The sequence below is a fragment of the Engystomops pustulosus genome, chromosome 1, assembly GCF_040894005.1.
Source record: "Engystomops pustulosus chromosome 1, aEngPut4.maternal, whole genome shotgun sequence".
Lineage (NCBI taxonomy): Eukaryota > Metazoa > Chordata > Amphibia > Anura > Leptodactylidae > Engystomops > Engystomops pustulosus.
The window spans coordinates 291622151-291645371 of record NC_092411.1 but is presented as its reverse complement, the minus strand read 5'-3'; the positions used below and the strand labels follow the sequence as shown (position 1 = coordinate 291645371).

The 23221-nt window shown below is 44.0% G+C and overlaps 1 protein-coding gene across 1 annotated transcript in view; it reads right to left on the bottom strand.

Annotated features, from left to right (window-relative positions):
* The window catches only part of LOC140129129 (vomeronasal type-2 receptor 26-like), a 94780-nt gene that overhangs the window by 55839 nt on the left and 15720 nt on the right, over positions 1-23221 (bottom strand). The window contains exons 6-8 of the mRNA XM_072150712.1: positions 6499-6790; positions 5587-6363; positions 3014-3238 (exon numbers count right to left, since the gene is read on the bottom strand). Coding sequence (XP_072006813.1) covers positions 3014-3238; positions 5587-6363; positions 6499-6790 — 1294 coding nt within the window. The remainder of the gene's footprint in view (positions 1-3013; positions 3239-5586; positions 6364-6498; positions 6791-23221) is intronic.

Here is a 23221-nt window from a genome sequence, read left to right as displayed (position 1 = left end):
TGCACAGACAATAAGCACATGTAAGGGGACAAAGAAAAGTACAAAGCAATGTCTGATATACACAGTCCCCATACCATGCAGATCTGAAGACTGAGTATACATGAGTTTGGAGTAGATGAGTGGCAAATGGATAGGCTCAGGGTAGGGGGAGGCAGATCCCACAAGTTTCGTCACATGTGTGACTTCCTCAGGGGTAAGTGATACGCAGTGTTAAACACAGTATAAAACCGTTATTATATTTTGATGTATCAGGCTTTTTCGGATGCGGCAATACTGTGTTTATGATTTTTACTGTTTATTTATATTTATATCAGTACTAGGGATAGGGGGGGGGATTTGAATTTTTAGGGTTTATTTTATTTTTAATATTTTTCATACCCCCCTAAGGTAATTTAACTCTAGGTTGTCTCATCGATCCTACCACTGCCATACTACAGTATATGGGGATTTTCCTCCTCATTCTTTACAATGTGCTAATCCTACATTCTAATGAATGGGTTAAAATGTGACAGCCTCAGGTCTTTGGTATACCCAAGGCTGTCATGGCGACCAATTGCGGCACCCCCAATGATGTCATGGGGAGTGACGATTTTTACCAAGATGGCCAAGATGCCCATGTGCCGCCATTATCTTGAAGCTGCTGGCAGCGTTGATGGCGGCGATGGATGGGTTAACACCCGCGATCAATGCTACCAATATACAGCAAAGACTTACCGGCTAAGGAGAGGGCTCAGCCTGTGAGCCCTCTCCATGCACCCACACCCAATATTTGATGTACTATAACATCACATGGCGCGAAGCACAGCATAGGCTGTTGGATGCGATCACAGGCTAAAAATTATATTCCTGGAGACAGGAACAAATATATTAGCTTGCAGTGTTTTTCTGCACAGCTGACAATTTTATTTGCAAGATGTATTAAAAAAAAATATTACTGTCAGGGTCGCTAGGGAGAATGCTGGGACTTCTGGTTCTTCTGCTGGTGCCAGCAGCGTTCTCCGACCCCCGGCACGTATCCGTGCAAACTCCACCTCTCGTCCCGGGCAGCGGCTGCTAAGACCACGCGCTGTCTAGGAGTTGTGTTCGGAACTGCTGGGATTTGTGGTACCTCTGCATGATGCCTGGTTGTTCTGCACCATGAGGGGTTAATTCCTAGAAGCTGTCCAGCTCCTATCAGGTTCTGGAGGTGGAGTTCTGGCTGCATAAATTTCAGCTTCACTAGTCACCTGTGCCAGTGTTTGAAATCCCTTCAGCACTTGCTCGCTGCATTATTTGTGACTCGCTCTGTATCTGAATCGTTGTGACCTCGGCTCGTTTTTGAAATTGACGTTTTGCCTTCTGACTTTGTTATTGACGTACCCTCTCGTTGTGAATCCGGCTAGTTTACTATTCTTTTGTGTTTTATGTTTGTCAGTCTGTTTGTGTTTCCCTTCCCACACTTATCCAGTGTATTTCGAGTCTTCAAGTAGTCGCCCCACGGTTTAGCGTGGGGGGGCTATAGGAAGGGACAGAGGTTGGGGCAAGCTCAGGGCAAACTATCCCCTGTCTTCTGTGTTACCCAACCCTAACAATTACTTGTTCTTTTCATTCACCAGGACTGGAGTGACTTTTTATGATAAAAAAAAACCTGGAACAGGAGTCTGGTCTTGAGAGTGAGCCTGGGTATATCAGGTAGAGGTGAAAGAATGGACAGTAACCTTAGATAAGGGTGAAAGAGCATTAAGTACTCTCAGCAGCCTGACTACATGGCCATACTGGTTCCAGACCCAAGGATGAGCCAAGTAGTATAGCCGTAATCCCACATGGAAACGGTGTCCTCATATGGTGCTTAAACATGACAGGTAGGACATGTTCTTTAAGCATTAGGACAAGAATAGCACAATCCCTAATTCACTGTTAATAATTAATTAAATTACAGCATTTTACACATATAATTCCAACCTGTCTCTATCAGTCCTGCTGTACACAATTTCAGTTGTCCAGTTGTCCCTAGACATAACCATGTAACTTCTGACTTGGGGTTGGGGAAGCCATCTTGCTTTTTTCTCTGATGCTGAATGAGATGAGCTCCTCTCTGCCTCTAGCCCCTCCCCCCTGTATTCCAGGACGGAGCTTACACTGATACTCTAGACTTCCTGCCTGCAGCAGCAGCAGCCAGAGGAGGACTACAAGTTATAGGCAGATACGTTCTTTATATGGCGAGAGGGAGGCACAACAGATCTCATAGTGTCTGTGCAGCTAAAATGTAGCAAGATCTGGAGAGTGTCATTGTATGTAATATGCATTTCATGAATCTCATCATCTCTAATCTGTCTCATCTCTCATTCTGTGTCTGATATTAGTAGAATGTTCAAAAGCTAAATAAAAGTGTAAATAAACCTTGTATCCTGATAATCTAAGCACATTGTCAGCTCACAGAACTATATCTTTAATTGTCTGCTTATGGAGTCCCCGTCCACACCCTGGAATTTTACACTGACCATCATTGAGTGATAGGAGCTAAAACAGCAATAAAACTGAGTAAAATTTAGTAAGGATTAAAAATTATCTTTATTGTGTAAACATCACTACGGGATTGAAATTTGAGAATTTCCCTTTACAAGCAAACTGCTTTAATTTTAAAATAACTGAAATTGTATGGTTAACTTATATCGTCCTTGTCCAATCCATTAAAAGTAAAGGGGTTACTGTTGTATTTGTGCCCTAAACTTATTGTTTGTTCCCGATTTATACATGGAGCTTGGCTCTGGTGCTGTATTTATACATGGAGCTTGGCTCTGGTGCTGTATTTATACATTGAGTTTGGCTCTGGTGTTGTATTTATACATGGAGCTTGGCTCTGGTGCTGTATTTATATGTGGAGCTTGTCTCTGGTGCTGTGTTAATACATGGAGCTTGGCTCTGGTTCTATATTCAAGGTTTGAGCTAGAAAAATCTAGAAGAGTTCATTTACGTAGATGAAGATCGATTTTGAATTTATATCTATCATTTGTGTTTTATATTTGTCTCTTACTCTTTCATTCTTCCATGTCACTTCCAGCACATTGTCAATTTCCATTATTTCTTTGGCCTTGGTCACTTTCTTGAGTAAAACATGAAGTTTGTTACTTAAATCATTTCTTTTGAACCAAGCCCAATTCCATAAGAACCATTCGAAAGGCACTTCCCCTCTCTCGTTGAAGGCGACAATGTCTCCTGTGAGATCTGTGTATCTGACTTTTCTTACATACTTATGGAGCTGTGTAACACAATAAGCATATATATTGAAATTCAATTAATCAGATGTATTAAAAAAAGAAAAAAAAAGAAATTAGTTTGGCAAATCTTTTAAAGATAACCAGCAAAATGTACACAGAGAGACTTTTAACAAATGCTCATTTCCTGGCTATTCAGTTTTCCCTAAAATGGCTTCAAACAGGAGGAGGAACATGTTAATGAAAAGCCCAGGGACACTACATTGTGTGTCTGAGAAAGCCAATAAGCTGCTGCCCACCGTCTGTAATTTCACAGGCTGTCAAAACCACTATAAATGCTGAATTTATAGATGGACGCCATGCATTCTCTATGGACTCTACTAAGAAAAGTGGTGTTTGTTATAACTTTCTATATTATGTACCGTATATACTCAAGCATAAGTCAAGTTAACTCGGCTTGTACTCTAGTCTATAAAAAATTAACTCTGTACTCACCTTCCCAACGCTCCCTGCAAGTCCTCTTGTAGCTTCTGGTGCTCCTGCTCCATCTTTGGGTCCCTGTGCAATGCTGGCCCACTTTATAAAGTTACACAAGCAGCGGTGCACACACAATGATGTCAGCAAGCATCTGGCATCATAGTGTGTGTGCCGGCAGTGCACAGGACCCCTGAAGATGAAGAGGACCTGTGGGGAGCATCAGAAAAGTGAGTGCAGAATATTTTTTTTATATAGGCTTGGCATACTTTGAGCAAGGGATGCTAACTATGTACTAGTGGGTATGGGCTGACTATCTACCGGGGGAAGGGGCTGCTTGCTGTGTACTAGTGGGTATGGGCTGGCTATATAATGTGGGCAAGGGCTGCTTGCTATGTACTAGTGGGCATGGGCTGGCTGTATACTGGGGGCAGGGGCTACTTACTATGTACAAGTGGGCATGAGCTGGCTATATAACGGGGGAAGGGGCTGCTTGTTATGTACTAGTGGGCATGGGCTGGCTATATAATGGGGAAGGGGCTGCTTGCTATGTACTAGTGGGTATGGGCTGGCTATATACTTGGAGCAGGGGCTGCTTGTTATGTACTAGTGGGCATGGGCTGGCTATATACTGGGGGCAGGAGCTTCTGGCTATTTACTGTGACATGGGCTGGCTATATACTGGGGGAAGAGGATGCTTGCTATGTACTAGTGGGCATGAGCTGGCTATATACTGGGGCAGGGCTGCTTGCTATGTACTAGTGGGCATGGGCTGGCTATATAATGGGGGGAGGGGCTGCTTTCTATGTACTGGTGGGCATAGGCTGGTAATATACTGGGGGCAGGGTCTGCTTGTTATGTACTAGTGGGCATGGGCTGGCTATATAATGGGGGAAGGGGCTGCTTGCTATGTACTAGTGGGCATGGGCTGGCTATATACTGGGGGCAGGGGCTGCTTGTTAAGTACTAGTGGGCATGGGCTGGCTATATACTGGGGGACAGTGGCTGCTTGCTATGTACTAGTGGGCATGGGCTGGTTATATAATGGGGGCAGGGGCTGCTGGCTATTTACTGGGGGCAAGAGCTGTTGGCTATACTAGTGGGAGTGGGCAGGTTGGCTATATCTGGAGCATCCTCAAATTGAGGTAAAACATGCAGGCAACAGGTAATCACTAAGAAACACTCTGCACATGGCTGGGTAGACCTCTTCATACTGTATGTGTGATATTGTAAATAGTATTCAATGTAGTCAAAGTAGTAATAAGGAGGAGCAGGAGGAGGAAGTTCAGGACCAGTAGATGAAGGGGCAGAAGCAGCCCTGACTCCTGAAGATGGGATGCTGGCCACTAGGAGGGGCACAATGTCTACCACAAGGTGTGCCATTTTTTTTTCTACACTTTGGCAGTTTACTCCACATTTGCACATCATCTTTAACAATGTGCAACTGCCAAGGGTGTCAACAAATAAAAAAAGGAATAAGCAGCAAACATCCAACCGGTGACCCCCCTCCATAGACCCGCAGCCATACATGTGCCGTACATCAGTTAGGGGTTTCCAACACGCTCCTGCACACTAACTATTGAATATATTTGTATGTTCAGAGGTTAAAATGTGTATTTTGTTTGTTGCTCTGAGTAGTTGTTTGGAAAGATTTTTGAATTGAAAAAATTAAAGATTTGAATTGAATTGAAGACTTTTGAGGATTTTAACCAAATAATCAGTCTGTTTAGAATAATGTCCCCACTACAATGCTCCCTCACCTAATGTTTCCATCTATACTCCCTCATGGATTGTGACACCCAGGGACATAACAGAATTTATTATATATAATGTAAGTTTGTTTAAGAGTTGGGATTACTTTTCAGTTGTTCCTCAGTACATGTTGCTCAGTACATTGCTTCCAGTACATGACACTTACATTGGGATGTATTTTCCGCTTATTTTGGCTTCCTCTCATGTTGTGAATGGCATGAGCCAGGATATTGACGGACACATATGTATAGTACAGGTTGTTATCTGAGCTATAGGCTATTTTTGGCAGCAAATGGACATCTGTGCAGTTAACAAGAGGAAATTTAAGCTTTTGTTGAAAATAATTATTTTTCTTTTGATTTCGACTAAGACAGCAGAAATAGAAAAGCCAAATGTCTTCCAATATTGGGTCATTTGTATGAGCTACTGATGTTACGCCATCAATTATTGCCTTAATGTGCGGAATATTTCTCTCATCCAACATAAAAATCAAGCTACAGTTGATCAACGGAAATAGAAAAGATCCCGTATTCATAGCACCAATCCAAGAATCCGGAAGGATCAGAGTGAGGTTTTGTATAAAATCTTTATTTTCATAGAGAATTATCCCGTAAGGTTTGGAATACATTCCTAATATTAGGACAACCTTAACAGCTGACTTTGTAATGGAAGCCATTAAATTTCTGTTTATCTGTAAATTATTAGTCAACCTTAAACTGAAATCAATACAGATCTCATTCTTGGCCATCATATTCCTCAGTTCTATTAATTCCGTATCACCGCCTCCATATGGTGATGCAATGATTCCGATAAAATTCCATCTCAAATATTTGAGCCAGTGAACAATAGTTTCATATTGCGAGCGCTCATCGGGAAACATCCGGAATATAGGCGTTGCCAGTTCTCTATCGTTCTGGTTGTTGTCAGAGAATCCATGATTGAGCTAAAAGACAGGAAATCAGAGGAGGAAGGAGTCAGGGAAACTGGTAGAACCCCAACATTTTCAGGTCTTATAATACAAATCAGTATATAAATTACAGGCCTGCATTTTACTGCTACGGAATTGGAAGGCTTTTACCTGCATGTACCTGTATAGGCCGAGGAGCGGATTCATGACTTGGTTTGTAAAGAAATCGGATTGACAGATAAAGGCAATCACTTCCCCGTGATCTCTGCAGGAATAATTAGGAGCTTCCTTCTGACTTCCGGACAATATATTAAAGGTGGATTGTAAGGTTTTCCAAGGATTCCAACAAGGGTCAAAAATATGATAACCCAGACTAATATTGGGCAGAACATTGGGATCTCTATTAATCTCATCAACGCCAAACATGAAGGATAAGATACCTTTGTATTCATCAATGTGAACCCTATAACATGAAGTCATATCATAATAACATGTAACATAATCTGGTATAATTTCCATTTCCCATATAACATGTAGTGGGTACAGAAAGTATTCAGAAATATCAGGCTGATATTGTAGAAGGTTACTTTGTTTGCTCCAAATCAGCTTTTTTCTATGTATTTGTTTAAGATTAGAATAAGAAAAGAGATTGTGATTATCTATACAGTGGTACGGAAAGTATTCAGACCCTTATAATTTTTTTCATTTCAGTCAATTGATAGGATCAAGAAAAGTTTTCCTCATTTGCTTACTGATGTGCACTCTGCCCCCCCCCATCTTGACAGAAAAAACAGAATTGTAGATATTTTTGCTGATTTATTAAACAAGAAAAACTGAAACATCACATGGCCATAAGTATTCAACACCTTTGCTGTGACACTTATTTTTGACTCACATGATGTCCATTTCCTTCTGATCCTTCTTGAGATGGTTCTACTCCTTGAACTCATTGGAGTCCAGTAATATTTAATTGAACTCATTAGCCTTGATTAGGAAAGGCACACATCTGTCTTTACAAGACCTCCCTGCTCATAGTGCATGTCAGAGCACATGAAGGAACTAAGGGACTGCCTAAGGAGACATATGAAAGCTGCATTCAATGTGCAAAACACATGAAGGACTCCCAGACTATGAGAAATAAGATTCTCTGTTTTGATGAGATGAAGATTGAACTTTTTGATGTTGATTCTAAGCGGAGGAGAAAAACAGGTGCTGCTCATCAACTGCCAAATACAATCCCAGCAGTGACACATGGTGGTGGCAGCATCAGGCTATGGAGGGGGGCAGGGACAGGACCACTGGTTGCAAATGAAGGAAAAATGAATGTGGCCAAGTACAACGATATCCTGGATAAAAACCTCTTCCAGAGTACTCTGGACCTCAGACTGGGCCAAACCTTCCAACAAGACAATGACCCTAAGCCATCAGATAAAATAACAAAGCAAAGGAGGCTTGAGAACATCTCTGTGACCATTCCTGACAGGCCCAGCCAGAGCCCGGATCTAAACCCAATGGAGCATCGGTGGAAATGGCCTCCACCAATGTTCTCCATTCAACCTGAAGGAATTAGAGAGGATCTACAAGGAAGGGGAATTGTATTCCCAAATCCAAGAGTGAGGAACTTGTAGCATCTTCTCAAGAAGACTCCTGGCTGCACCAGCTCCAAAACTTTTACTACTCAATACTCAGCAAAGGGGCTGAATATTTGTCACCAGGGGCCGAATACTTATCACCAGGGGCTGAATATTTGTCACCAGGGGCCGAATACTCATCACCAAGGGCCGAATACTTATCACCAGGGGCTGAATACTAATCACCAGGGGCCGAATACTTATCACCAGGGGCTGAATACTTATCACCAGGGGCTGAATACTAATGACCATGTGATATTTCAGTTTTTATTGTTTAATACATTAGCAACAATATCTACATTTCTAATTTTGCCTGTCAAGATGGGAGCAGAGGGCACATTACTGGGGAGCAGAGTGCACATTACTGGGGGCAGAGTGCATATTACTGGGGAGCAGAGAGCACATTACTGGGGGGCAGAGTGCACATTACTGCGGGGCAGAGTGCACATTACTGGGGGGCAGAGGGCACATTACTGGGGGGCAGAGTGCACATTACTGGGGAGCAGAGAGCACATTACTGGGGGGCAGAGTGCATATTACTGGGGGGCAGAGTGCACATTACTGCGGGGCAGAGTGCACATTACTGGGGGGCAGAGTGCACATTACTGGGGGGCAGAGTGCACATTACTGGGGAGCAGAGTGCACATTACTGGGGAGCAGAGTGCATATTACTGGGGGGGCAGAGGGCATATTACTGGGGAGCAGAGTGCACATTACTGGAGGGAGCAGAGGGCACATTACTGGGGAGCAGAGATCACATTAATGAGCAAAAAAAGAACAGTTTGGATCTTACCAATTGGCTGCAATAAAATACTGAGTGAAACATTTAAAGGGGTTTGAATACTTTCCGTTCCCTGTGTATAAATAATCGCAATCTCTGTTCTTATTCCAATCTTAACACAAATACATAGAACAAAGGCAATTGTGGAGGAAACCAGTGACCTGATTACATTATCCGTGATTTTTTCCATCTGTAATATATGATATGCAGTATGTACAGTATACAGTATTTATATGCAGTATATACAGATTTAGCTAAGATAAAGCTAAGGCTTAGATTACGGTGCACTACATGTGTAAGTCATAGAATTTTTCAGCCCAGTTACATTGTCTCAGGTTTGAAAATTTATTTGGTAAATTCACAGTCAATATAAATACATTTCTGTCTTACAAAAGATCTGTTCTATGAAGAGGTGAGCGGACGCCTGGACGCAGGAGCTGCTGTGGATATTGTGTTCTCGGACTTCACAAAGGCTTTCGGCACTGTCCCTCCTAGACATTTCATGGATGTGTTCAGGTCTATTGTCTAAGCAGGAATTGTCTTTAATCTGACTGAACTGAAACTGAAGGGCTGTTTCTAGAAAGTTATTGTCAATTTTTTTTCTCCTCAGAATGGTCACCGGTTACACGTGATGTACCCAAAGGTCCACCATTATTTATCTGGTTTATTCATGATTTATAAAAGAGGATAAGTGGAGCTTTCTACATTTTTGAAAGTAACACCAATCTCTGTAGTGTAGTGCAGTCCGGGTAAGGCGATGTGCCAAAGCACATGGACAGGTGGAGATAGGAGGCGAGAGTTCACCTCACCCCACACGTTCTAATAGAGAGGCCGGAGTAAGAACTGCTAATAGAGAGGCCGGAGTAAGAACTGCTAATAGAGAGGCCGGAGTAAGAACTGCTCTGTCTGTTGTGGAGCAATCACCCCGGATCACTCACGGTGCATTGAGACACTGGGGCTTATTTACTAAGGGTCTGTGACCGCACTTTGGATTTTCTGACGTTTTCAGGGTTTTGAATGGCTGTGGCTGGTATTTAACTTGGGATTGTGTCGCAGGTGATGGGATTGCTGCGTATCTGCGCTGCTTTCATGCGACAGATATCGGGGGGTGGGCCGCCGGACAATCCAACTGATTGGGACTGAGCGCAGGATTTTACATTCAAATTGTGTCGCAAGACCAAGCACTTACATGCACCAGGAAGAAGAAGGTGAACTCCGGCGGACCTGAGCAGACACAATCTTAGTGAATCACGGCACAGTGCATTCTCGTCTGACAATGCAGTTTAGGTGAACTTTAAGTAAATGTGCCCCACTGTGGGCCCACTGCCCTGTCACTGGGTGTAATAGACCTCTATGAGGCTGTGATGGGGCCTCAATTTGTGCAGTCAGATCACAGTCCCCAACACAATTGTTTACATGAGTCCTAAGATGTAAATAAGTTGTGAAACAACCTACTGACGCCTGTCGTACCAACATATTTGCTCTGTGTGCATGTGGAATTTCAGGCCCAAATGTAGAACTCCTGAACTCTTGTTAGTGAGGTTTGGTTAGTAACTCCTTCAGTGTTTGGGTATCCACTTGAAAACTAAAGGTTCAATGTGGATAAATGTAAGATTGTTCTCTCATGGAATAGTCTGAATAAGGGAGTAGAAGTCTATGCATCTTGTAATGTATTATGCGGATAGGAGTGTAATATTACCTCTATACTAATAAGTCTTTAGGCCATACATGGAATATGTGGTTCAGTTCTGGGCACCAATTTATGAGAATTCATAAACAGGATACCCTAAAGTTACACAAGGTACAAAGAAGAGCCACAAATATGACAATAGGGACATTGAGGTTCCCACTAATCAAGAAGTATTTAAAAAATGTAATATTTTGAGATTTTAATAGAGATGACTACGGTGGGACATGATTCATTTATATAAATATATTAATGATCCATACCTAAATGGCAAGTAATTGCTCCATATTTAATCACCTCAAATGACAAGGAGCGCTGTATCCAGAACTCACAAGCCTTCTTTACTACAAGAACTGTGAATCTGTGGAATAGCCGAGCTAAGGAGCAGGGCTCAGCAGCGACAGCAGAGAGCTTCAAAGACTCCTCCTTCAAGGTTATGTAATTGTTTAGAATGTATTTATTTTTTACAGTAAAAACTATATGACTAATTTAATCTCCACCAGTATAGAAGTGGACATTGCATTAGTTCAATAGGTAAGAGGAATTCTTTAGGAACATTCAGTCATTAATTGATAAATCTGCACTTTACCAACACAATAAGTATCTAAATCCATTTTGTGTCATCTCAAAAAATGTAATCTATGTAGTGGGGATTGTCTCCTGGTGTCCGGTTCTATGTGAACATTATGTTGTGTGGATATAGAAAATATTCCTGTTTTTGTATCTTAAAAATTAAAGAGCAGATGAAATGAGAACAAAATCTGCACTCACTCTGTACAATAGCCATGAATATGATTTGTAAAATGATTAGTTGCACTTTGTGAACTTCCATAATGAGCAGAAATCAAACCTCCAATGATGACGTCTCCCTCCTGATAATATTCATATGTTGTTTCGCTCTGGAATCCGGGCAGTTTGCACTGAGGGATTGTACTTCTAACATGAGTTACAGGAAAGAAAGTAATAAGCACATACAAGACGTAGTGAAAGCAGCTCATAACCTGGACAAGGTCTTCTCCTGCAGCACAGACACAGACAAGATGTGTAGTCCTAGAGGAAGAGAGAGATGGCAGCCGGCAGCTTCTTATATACTTCACCTGAGACGGATTGTGGATCATGAATTCTATGGAGAATAGTCTCCAGAGCTGCAATCAAAGTATAAAAAAGTTAAAACTGAATTGTGTAAATTTAATTCTCCATCCATGAATGTTTAACTATTTCCTGAGTTTTCATTAACAACAATAAAAAAAAAGAAAATGTAATATGTTCATAAGACATTGTCCATCTATTGGAGACATTTAGGCCTCTTTCACACTTGTGTTGATCATGTCAGAGTGCAATGCGTATAAAATGAAAATTTAGCATTTTTGGTTTGTTTATGCTAGGAGTCCTTAGTGTTTTTGTGTTTTTCATGTGCATGTTATTTGCATTTTTTACAGCATTTTTGGTGCATCATTCATGTGTGTGACTTGCAAAACTAGAGAATGCTGAGATTTTAACACATGTTAAAAAAACGTGCATGTGTGTGTAAAAAAATTATGCAAGTCTGACAAAACCCATCGAATACAATGGGTCACAGTGCAATGCCAGTTCTGCAGAAAACGCACATGAAAGTGTAAAATCAACCTTACAGTTCTCACAGTACCAGTGGTATCGTTCGGCCAGCAAGCACGGAGCCTTAGGCCTTTCTTAGGTCATAGGTTTTTCACACGTGTTTTCTGTGCATGTGTTTGACATTCAGAACTCGCTGTCATGGGTGCCCCAGCGACCTTTGTCTCAGGTCAAAGGCGCACCTGTGTGCCCCTACATTCCCCCACAGCCCAGCCGTGGCATCTCTCACCTCTCCCGGCTCTAGCAGCGTCTTCTGTGTTGGGCAAGACTTAAAGGGCCAGCACACCACTAATTGGTGCTGCTGGCGGCCTGCCCTAATAAATGGACTGCCTCCTCATCTGCCCCCTCCAGATCTTTGTACCATGTGCCTCTGAGAAAGCTTTGTTCCTGATGCCCTGTGCTCATGTTGTGAATTCCCGTTGTGACCCCCGGTTCCGTCCCTGACTAAGCTCCTTTGCTGCCCGCCCTGACCTTCTGCTTTGCCTTTGACATTGACCACGGTTCTGCCTCATTACTTTGTACCTCACCTTGGCCGCCACTGCGGACAAAGTTGTGCCTGTGGAACGACCTGGTGGTACCACGCCGCAACAAGTTCAACCCACTTTGCTGCGGGCTCTGGTGAAAACCGGGTACCACTTAGGCTCTGGTACCAGGTGTCGGCTTACATCATTGTCCGCAGTGGTCCAGTGGGTCCACTAGCCCTGGTTCCTGACAGTAAGATCCGGCCATGGATCCTGCCAAGATTCCCCTATCTGGCTTGGCTGATTTTACAACCATCATGGCCCAGCAGTCCCAGCAGATTGCTGTGCAAGGTCAGCAACTTGGACAAGTCAACGCCATGTTTCAGCAAGTGATGGCGACTCAGCAGCAGCATCAAGTTCCTACGGTTCCTTATGCTACTCCAGTTTGTCTGCCTACAGCAGAACCCAAGCGGAGACTCTCCATGCCATCTAAATATGATGGGGACCCCAAGTTGTACAGGGGCTTTATCACTCAGAGCTTCCTGCACATTGAACTCTTGCCTACGCAGTTCATCACAGAACGGTCTAAATTGGCTTTCATAATCATCCTTCTCTCCGGGAAGGCCTTGGCATGGGCTACTCCCCGCTGGCACAAGAAAGACATCTTCTGCTGAAACCACCTTCAAGGGGAGTGTGACTATGCAGTTCATTTCCGTACCCTGGCTTCTGAGCTAGCCTGGAATGAAGCCGCCGTGGTTACAACCTTTAAAAGGGACTTGCTGGACAAATTAAAGACACCCTGTCTCCACGTGATCTCCCGTCTAGTCTGAGTGAACTCTGGCTACTCCGATTGGCATACGGATTACTGAGCGCTTTGAGGAGCAGTGTCTTGAACAAGTGCAAGTCAAGATCAGCCGTCTGCCCCGCCAGGCTCCAGTCTTCCAAAGTCCACCTCTGCTTCCCTCTGGGTCTGCTCCTGAGGAAACCATGCAGGAGGATAAAGCTCGTCTGAGACCCCAATGAAGACAGGGGAACGTCTGCCTCTATTGTGCCGGCCCTGAACACTTTTTTTGAGTCTTGTCCAGTCCGTCCTGTCCGAGAAACACACGCACCTTTGGTTTGTTGGGAGGAGTGTCCCTAGGTGAGAGCAAAACTTCAACATGACAGAAGTTGCCTGTTTTACTCAGCTCTAGGAGAGGTACTCAGTTTCAAGCCACAGCCTTCTTGGATTCTGGTTCTCCAAGAAATTTAATGGATCCTGTGCTGGTCTCCCAGTATCACCTTCCAGTGGTCTGCCTAGAGAAGCCGCCGGCTATCTCCTCCATCAGTGGGCAGGTCCTCAGTGATACAGTATATTACCGCAACGAGCTTCTGTCTCTGCAAGTTGGGGATATGCACAAGGAGAGACTATCCTTTCATGTGCTTCCCCGATCTACATCTGCCATTCTGTTTGGTCTCTCGTGGTTGCAGCAACATGCTCCAGTGCTCAACTGGCAGGCTGGGGAGATTCTTCGCTTGGGTCTAAAATGTCAGTCTCGCTGTCTCTCGGTTCTTCAGATGGTGTCCATCATATCTGCTTTGCTATACACCAAGCCTCTGGTGGGTCTTCCACTGCTTATATGGACTTTGTCAACGTCTTCCCGAAAAAACAAGCATAGACTCTGCCGCCACACTGTCCTTATGACTGTCCTATAGAGCTGCTGGGGGGGGGGGGGGGAACGTCTCCACCACAAGGTCGGGTATACCCATTGTCCATAACTGAATCCATGGCTATGTCAGCATATATGAAGGAGAATCTGCAGAAAGGGTTCATGTACAAGTCTTTTTCTCCTGCCGCTGCTGGATTATTTTTTGTGGCCAAGAAAGATGGTTCTCTCAACCCCAGCATAGACTATATAATAAAGTTACCGTGAAGAACCACTACCTACTACACTTGATCACGGAACTCTTTGACCACTTTCGTGGAGCTAAGGTCTTCACTAAGTTGGACCTTCGGGGGGCATAGAATCTCATCCGCATCCGGGAAGTGGATGAATAGAAGACTGCCTTCAACACTCAAGATGGGCAATTCGTGTATCTGGTCATGCCATTTGGACCCCGCAATGTGCCTGCTGTCTTTCAAGAATTTGTCAACAATATTTTCAGAGTCTTGTTATACAGATGTATAACAGCGTTCATTAAATTTTTTTTAGCTGTACAAATGCTAATTCAGCATCTGGAGTCTATCTGGTTACATAAGCAATAGAGATGAGTGAACATACTCATCCGAGCTTGATGCTCGTTCGAGCATTAGTGTACTCGCTACTGCTCGTTGCTCGGACGAGTATCTCGCCTGCTCAAGAAAATGGCATCTCGCTGTATTTAGCTTTTTGGCGGCCAGAAACAGAGCCAATAATAAGCCAGGAGACTCTGCGGTCCACTCAGCATCACGTGGTACACTTACATGTCGATAGCAGTGGTTGGCTGTCCTGCTCAGGTGACCCTGGAATATACTAGCCCCTGCCCGCGCTGCTCGGATCATTCTCTGTCTGGATGTTGTCAGGGAGAGAGCTGCTGCTGCTGCGTTAGGGTGTTCTATTAGCTTACTGTTAGGCAGAAGTGAGTCTACAAGAACCCAACAGCCCTTGTTAGGGCTAGAATTTTTTTTTTCTTTGCTTGTGGCTGGGCTTGCTGGCACTAGTAGTGCAGCTACTGCATTACTTTTACAGGGAGACTTGCAATTCACAAGTTGCACATGTTCATTTTGGCTATTAGTGACACACAGCTAGCTAAGTGGGACAATTTATTGGGGGTTTGATAGAATTAGGCACAGTCTGACGATTTTTTTTTTGTCCCCAAAGTGAAAGTCACACAGCAAAAAATCTTTTTGTGTGCTCCCAGTGTTGGTTAAACTAGACATATCAATCATCTTCTGAAGTTGCTGTGCTGTCTGATTTCTTCTGCATGTTGTTTTCTATAAAAAAAAAATAAAAAAAAAAATAAAAAAAATAATATATATATAATTTTTTTACAGTTTATATTTCTGTTTTGTCTATAAAAGACACTTATTTTCAAAATGTTGAACCTGAGGGCTAAGGGTAGAGGATGAGGGCATGGGCATCCAATTACTGCAGGGGTTAGAGGCCGTGGTCCTGGGCAGGGTGAGACACCACCTGCTGATGAGGGAGCAGGGGAACGCCGCAGAGCTACATTCCCTAGGTTCATGTCTCAAGTTACTGGGACTCGTGGTAGAGCACTGTTGAGGCCAGAACAGTGCGAACAGGTGATGTCGTGGATTGCCGACAATGCTTCTAGTCATTTGTCCACCAGTCAGTCTTCCACGCAGTCCACCCATGTCACCGAAATCAGCACTCCTCCAGCTCCTCCACCTCAGCCTCCTTCCCCCCAGTCTGCCCCCTCCAAGGAAATTTGGAATTTGATCCGTCATACTCAGAGGAACTGTTTTCTGCACCCTTCCCACAGTCACAAACCACTTGTCCGGTTGCTGCTGAGCTCTTTCCCGATACCCAGGTTTTCCACCAGTCGCAGTCTGTGGGTGATGATAGCATTGTTGACGTAGTGGAAGAAGTGTGTAAAGAGGTGTCGGACGATGAGGAGACACGGTTGTCAGACAGTGGTGAAGTTGTTGTCAGGGCAGGAAGTCCGAGGGGAGAGCAGACTAAGGGATCGGAGGATGATGAGGTGACAGACCCAAGCTGGGTTGATAGGCCGGGTGAAGACAGTGCTTCTGAGACGGAGGCGAGTCCTCAACGAGAACTGGTTGGAAGAGGCAGTGGTGGGGCCAGACGGAGAGGCAGGGACAGAGATGGTGCATCAGCGCCAAATGTTTCACGTAGTGAAGCTCCCGTGGCGAGGGCTAGATTTTCGGATGTCTGGAGGTTCTTTAAAGAAACAGCGGATGACCGACGGACTGTGGTGTGCAACCTGTGCCACACCAGGATCAGCAGGGTTTCCACCACTACTAGCTTAACCACCACCAGTATGTGCAGGCATATGAGTGCTAAACACATCACTCAATGGAACCAAGGCCGTTCACCTCCAGCCGGGCACACCACTGCTCCTTCCCCTGTGTCATCTGCTGCCTCTGCTAGTCAGCCCCCTGCCCAGGACCCCGGCCCAAACACCTCCCGTGCGAAAACCACACCTTCGCCTCCACGATCCTCCACAGCGTCCACCAATGTCTCCACATGGAGTGCCACATACAGGTATTCTATGTATTTAATTTTTTTGGAGGGCCACATTCGCGGTCCTCAGTATTGCAAATGTTTTGGAAGTGCCACCTACAGGTAGTCTATGTATTTAATTTTTCTGGAGGGCCACCTACCCGCTCCTCAGTATTGCAAATGTTTTGGGCGTGCTACATACAGGTACTCTATGTATTTAATTTCTCTGGAGGGCCACTTACCCGCTCCTCTGTTTTGAAAACTTTTTTGGACTGCCACATACAGCCACTATCCAAATTTAATTGTCTCTATAGCAGTCTCCACATGTCGTCTACATAGCAGCCTCCAAAAGTCGCCCACATAGCTGCCTCCATGCATCGTCCCATTAGCAAACGTGGTGTCAGGCAGAATTTTCGGGTGTTTCACCAGATACATAATGGAACTCGGCCCATCAGTCGACGCTGTGCTGGAGACCTGAAGTTTCAATCATAGCAGTGCATCATGGAACCAGTTCCAAAAAAATAAAAAATAGAACCGCTATGCTATTCCATTATTCCTAGATGAAATATTCAAACGACCCCGCCTGCTTTGAAAATTAGAATTTTTTCAAAGTAAACTCTTCTGGCCCCCAGGCCCATTTTGGGTGGGAAGGAGGCGAGAGGCAGGGGCTTGGACAGGTGAAAGCTTGCCTGGCAGCGGACCGCCAGCTCCATCCCAAGACCCCTACTACCTTACTGCCTCCATACATCATCCCCTTAGCAAACAAGCTGTGTTAGGCTCATTTTTTGGGTGTTTCACCATATACGTTGTCGCCGCCATGCTGTGTTATGGACTAAATATACCGTCAACCTTTTGTTCACATAGGTAATCATTTCAGCGCTTCTTGCTCACCTCCTTTGGTTCCTCTCTGCCACCCATTGGTTTGAAGCCTGAGTCCATTTGGGGTATGTCGCCATGCCACTCCCTAGCCTGCGCTGCTGCCGCTGCCTCCGCATGCAGTCCCCTATAGTGTCAGGGTCAATTATTGGGTGTTTTAGATGCTATCTCGCCTCACTCACTTTTGGCATAATGGTGCGATTAGGTAGCCTCACAGGCATCCATGCATGCTGCCCCTGCTGTTTCCTGTCCATTTCCGTGGTGTTTCCATCCTTTTCTGAGGTTCCCAGGTGTTTGGCCAAGCTTCCCTGTGCAGAGCCTTGGTCCCCTTGAAAAATGCTCGAGTCTCCCATTGACTTCAATCGGGTTCGTTATTCGAAACGAGCACTCGAGCATCGGGAAAAGTTCTACTCGAGTAACGAGCACTCGAGCATTTTAGTGCTCGCTCATCTCTAATAAGCACCTTTCCTAGTGAGATCTATCAAATTCTTGGCCAAAACAGAAGAATGTTTTAAAAAATTTTGATAGTATTTAGAAAAACCTGTTGGGCTTTTAAACTAGTAGGCTGATCCTAATTTTTGATAGCCGTGACCTTGACCAGATCCTTACCTAGAATGATTATAACTAAGAAAGAATATTTTTTGGACTCCATAGTCTAGACAATACATTACTGATATGTACTTGAGTGGCCGAATCTGGAGAGAAGACGAGATTATCATCTAAATTAACCACAAAATATTTAACCCAGAACATCTCAAAATATATCATTTACAAATTGTTGTAAGACAGCAGGGACATTATACAACCCAAAAGGCATAACCAGGTACTCAAAATGACCCTCTGGAGTATTAACCCCTTACTGATATGTGACGTAGTAGTACGTCACATGCCAGGTGTGGGTGCAAGCAGAGGGCTCAGCCCGTGCATATTGCAGCAAAGGCTTACCGGTAACCCCCGCTGATCGCAGTCGGCGCATGTGCGCCGCCATCTTGCTGAGGATTGTCGCTCCCTGTGACAACATTCGGGAGCTGTGATCCGTCGCCATGACAGCCTTGGGTCTTCTGAAGACCCGAGGCCGACTCGGTTTAACCCATTCATTACAATTTGCTATCAGCACATTGTAATGAATGAGGAGGGAAATCCCCATTTACTGCCATACTGTAGTAAAAGTACCCTAGGGAGTCTGAAAAATAATAATAATAAAAAAAAAAAAATTCAAATCACCCCCCTTTCCCTAGAACTCATCTAAATATAAATAAACAGTAAAAATCATAAACACATTGGGGCAGATTTACTTACCCGCTCCAATTGCACTGATCTTCACCAAGCCGGACCGAGTGAAGTTAAGCGCGAGTCCCGCAACACTTTTTTTTTTTTTAAATGTGGCGTTTTTTCCGAATCCGTCGGATTTTTCGTTTGGCCATGCCCCTCGATTTCTGTCGCGTGCGCCAAAATCCCGGGGCAATTCAGGGAAAATCGGCGCAAATCGGAAATATTCGGGTAACACGTCGGGAAAACGCGAATCGGGCCCTTAGTAAATGACCCCCATTAGGTATCACCGCGTCTGAAAATGCCTGATCTATCAAAATATAATAACGGTTTTTCACTGAGTTTAACCCCGTAACGGAAATTAGCGCCCAAAGTCGAAAATAGCACTTTTTTGCCATTTTAAAAAATTCTATAAAAAGTGAACAAAAGGTCGTGAATAGAGATGAGCGAGCATACTGCTCGGCCGAGTATTAGCAGACTCGGACCGGCTCGTTACTCGGACGAGTATTTCCCCTGCTCGTAATCGAGCATTAAATTAAGTGAAGAACAGTGTTTTTATTGTTTAATAAAATATTACAGATGTTTCCTGATGTTTTTCTTGTAAGAACACATTGAAATAACACTATTCTTCACTTTGCATTTGTGCGTGCAGACATTATCATATTCAGCTATTCATGAGTGGGAGGAACAGCCACACCCCTAGTGCTTGACTGACAGCCTATATAATGATGTGAGGTATAATGGTGTAATGTCTCCTCCATGTGCTTCCTGGTGCTGGTGGCAACGACCCCTGCAGCCTGTGTGTGTATGAGATACTCTTATACACATGACTGACAGCCTGTATAATGATGTATGGTATAATGGTGTATGGGGGGCACTTATCGCGCCTGCGCAAACACTTAGTCTCGGACAGCCGGCCGGCGATAGGTGCTGAGAGCTTGGTGACGTCACGGCTCTCGGCACCTGAAGGAGGACGGGTAATATGAAGGCTGGAATAATTAAACATCGGAAGCCATCGCCAGCCCGAAGATGACGTAGGGTAGCACCGGAGGGCTCATTTACATATGTAAGAAAATCGTTTTTTTAGCTAAACTAAAGTTTGCCGAGCCTAACTAAACTATGTGCCGGCATCAGCATTAAGTAGCCTACAGGGTGGTCTGCTTGCATGATTTCATCATGCAAGCAGTGGTAGGTTTCCTTTAAAGATAAATTGACTGCATTTGCCAGTAAATTATATTCCAATCCATTATCTTCTTCCCTTCAATACTTCACCTTGTTGCTCACCCCACTACATGCACTAGTTACCCCATCCCCTCACATCTTGCACAGTCTCACTCCCTAGTGGTCACTTCTCACCTCACTAAAATCTTCATCCTCTCTCTCTCTCTCTCTTCTGGTGCCTATCCCTCATCTTTCAAGTAGGCACTTGTCAACCCATTACTAAAGAAAGCTTCCTGGGAACCATCCAGTGCTGATAACATCTAATCAGTCTCTAACCTCCCTTTCATCTCCAAACTCCTCGAAAGCCTGGTCTGTTCTCGACTAACCTGCTATCTCTCAACTAACTCCCTCTTTGATCCCCTACAATCTGGTTTCCGCTCTATGCACTCCACTGAATTTGCTCTTTCTAAAGTCACTAATGGTCTCCTCACTGCTAAATCTAAGGGGCACTATTCTCTCCTCGTACTTCTGGATCTATCAGCAGTGTTTGATACTGTGGACCACCAGCTCCTCCTCAGGATGCTTCATTCTATTGGTTTAAAGGACACTGCAGACTCTTGGTTTTCTTTCTATCTCTCTGACTGCAGATTTGGTTTTCAGTATCATCTTTATGCTGATGATACCCTGCTAAGTCTGCATGTAATATCCCTCCTGCTAATCTGTCTGCAGTCTCTAAAATAATGTCCTCTCACTTCTTGAAACGTAATCATTCCAAAACTAAATTTAACGGGGCACATTTACTTACCCGGTCCTGTCGCGATCCCCAAGGTGCGTTGTCTGACGAGGATGAAGTCCGGTGCGATTCACTAAGATCGTGCGCCCGATATCCTGCATGTGCCGCTTCCCCCGCTGAGGTCCGCCGGAGTTCACCTTCTTCTTTCCGGTGCTTGTAAGTTCATTGTCTTGCGACGCAATTTGAATTTTAAATCCGGCGCTCAGTCCGAATTAGTCGGGTTGTCCGACGGCCACGCCCCCCGATTGCGCCAAAATCCAATCGCGTGCGCCAAAATCCCCTGTTAAATACGGCGCAAATCGGAAATAGTCAGGAAACCCAACAGAAATGCGGTGTACAGACCCTTAGTAAATGTGCCCCATTGTCTTTCCACCGTCTACTAACCCACCGAGACCTGATCTATCCTTTTCTCCTTGCGATGTCATCATAACCCTGAGGCAGCAGGCCGCTGTCTTGGGGTTATGATGGACTCTGACCTCTCCTTTGCATTGTATATTCAATCTGTTGCTCGCTCTTGCTGGATGCACCATAAAAACATTTCTAGAATCTAATAATTTCTTACAATTGAAACCTTTAAAACAACAATTGTTCTAATTCACTCTTGTCTAGACTACTGTAACTCCCTACTAATCTTCCACTTACTAAACTCTCTACTATACAATCTATTCTTAATGCAGCAGCCAGGTTCGTCTTTCAGCCTACACTCTGTATCAGTAACTGCACTGGCTGCCTGTCTCCTTTCATATACAGATTAAATGAATAACCCTCATTCACAAAGCTCTTCATTATACTGCACCTCCCTACCTCTCCTCTCTTATCTCACTCTATTGTTCAACTTGTGCTCTTTGATCAGCCAGTGATCTTAGATTATTCTCTTCCTTAATTTTAGCCACCACTCTCGTCTCCAGGACTTCTCTAGAGCTGCACCAATTCTCTGGAATGTCCATCCTCAGACTAGTACCCAACTTCTAAAGCTTAAAACATGCTTTTAAAACCTATTTATTTAGGCAAGCCTATCACACTTGCTAACTGCATGAAACTTTAACCCATTCTTAACCAATTCTGGGTACTATCAACACACAAATAAAGTTACAGAGAGTCAGCTCACCTGGACATCGGGTTTGTTTAAAGTCTCATCAGTGGTTTGCACGGACACCCGGTTCTAGGGTATATAACATTAAAAAGAAGGAAACTCCAGCTCCCGCACCAGATAAAAATACCAATCTTCCAGCTTTATTCTTTCAGTTTAAAAAAGTATACACAATGGTAGGCACAGGACAGAGAAAACAAGGGAACAATGGCGCAAGACCCTGCTAGCTTACGCGTTTCGATAAAATCTTAATCATAGCTTGGTGTGCATCACACCTTGCAGGAATTTAAAAAACCCAGCTGTAGGAGAACGTGACATTCAGAGCCAATGAACATGGATCATCGAATCCCACAGGCTCCTGTGGATCAACTTCTGTGGATCCCGATGCACCACTATGTAAACAAACAGAGTGCTTTTACTCTTGTATTATCATCTCAAACTGTTAGATTGTATACAGATGGTGCTATACCGCATAGGATTATGCTCATGATTACAACTTAGTCAAACATGTTTAATAGAAACAGATCACATCTTGTATATGGGATACATGTTTTTAGAGAAAAAATCCAGAATGTTTTGCGGTTTAAAAGTTTTCTTTTGTGATCACCACCCCTATTTGGTTTCAGTACTCTTTCTATTGCACATACTGTAAGGGAACTAGTGTCATTTTTGTGTACATCGCAGAAGTGTCTGGAAACCACTGAAATATTTACTGCATTTTTGTTTGTGATGTCTGATAAGTGTCGTCTGATTCTTACTTTCAGGGGATTAGTGCGCCATTGTTCCCTTGTTTTCTCTGTCCTGTGCCTACCATGTGTATGCTTTTTTAAACTAAAAGAATAAGGCTGGAAGAATGGTATTTTCATCTGGTGCGGGAGCTGGAGGTTCCTTCTTTTTTTAAATTCTGGGTACTCCCCCTATCTGTTATGCAGAAAATTCTTTTGTGCAGTCCCACTGACTTAGGACTTTGTATACAAGACTATGGCTGATTTAAGTAGCAGAATTTGTATTTATTAAATTATTTTTATTATTTTTATTTCATTCACTTATAAAAATTGCTAGACCATTATACAAGCACTTATACCTCTTGTGTCACCCACTCATCCTCGTAGACTGTAAGCTCTTGTGTCACCCCCTTATCCTCATAGACTGTAAGCTCTTGTGTCCCCCTCATCCTTATAGACTGTAAGCTCTTGTGTCACCCCCTCATCCTCATAGATTGTAAGCTCTTGTGTCACCCCCTCATCCTCATAGACTGTAAGCTCTTGTGTCACCCCCTCATCCTCATAGACTGTAAGCTCTTGTGTCCCCCCTCATCCTCATAGACTGTAAGCTCTTGTGTCCTCCCTCATCCTCATAGACTGTAAGCTC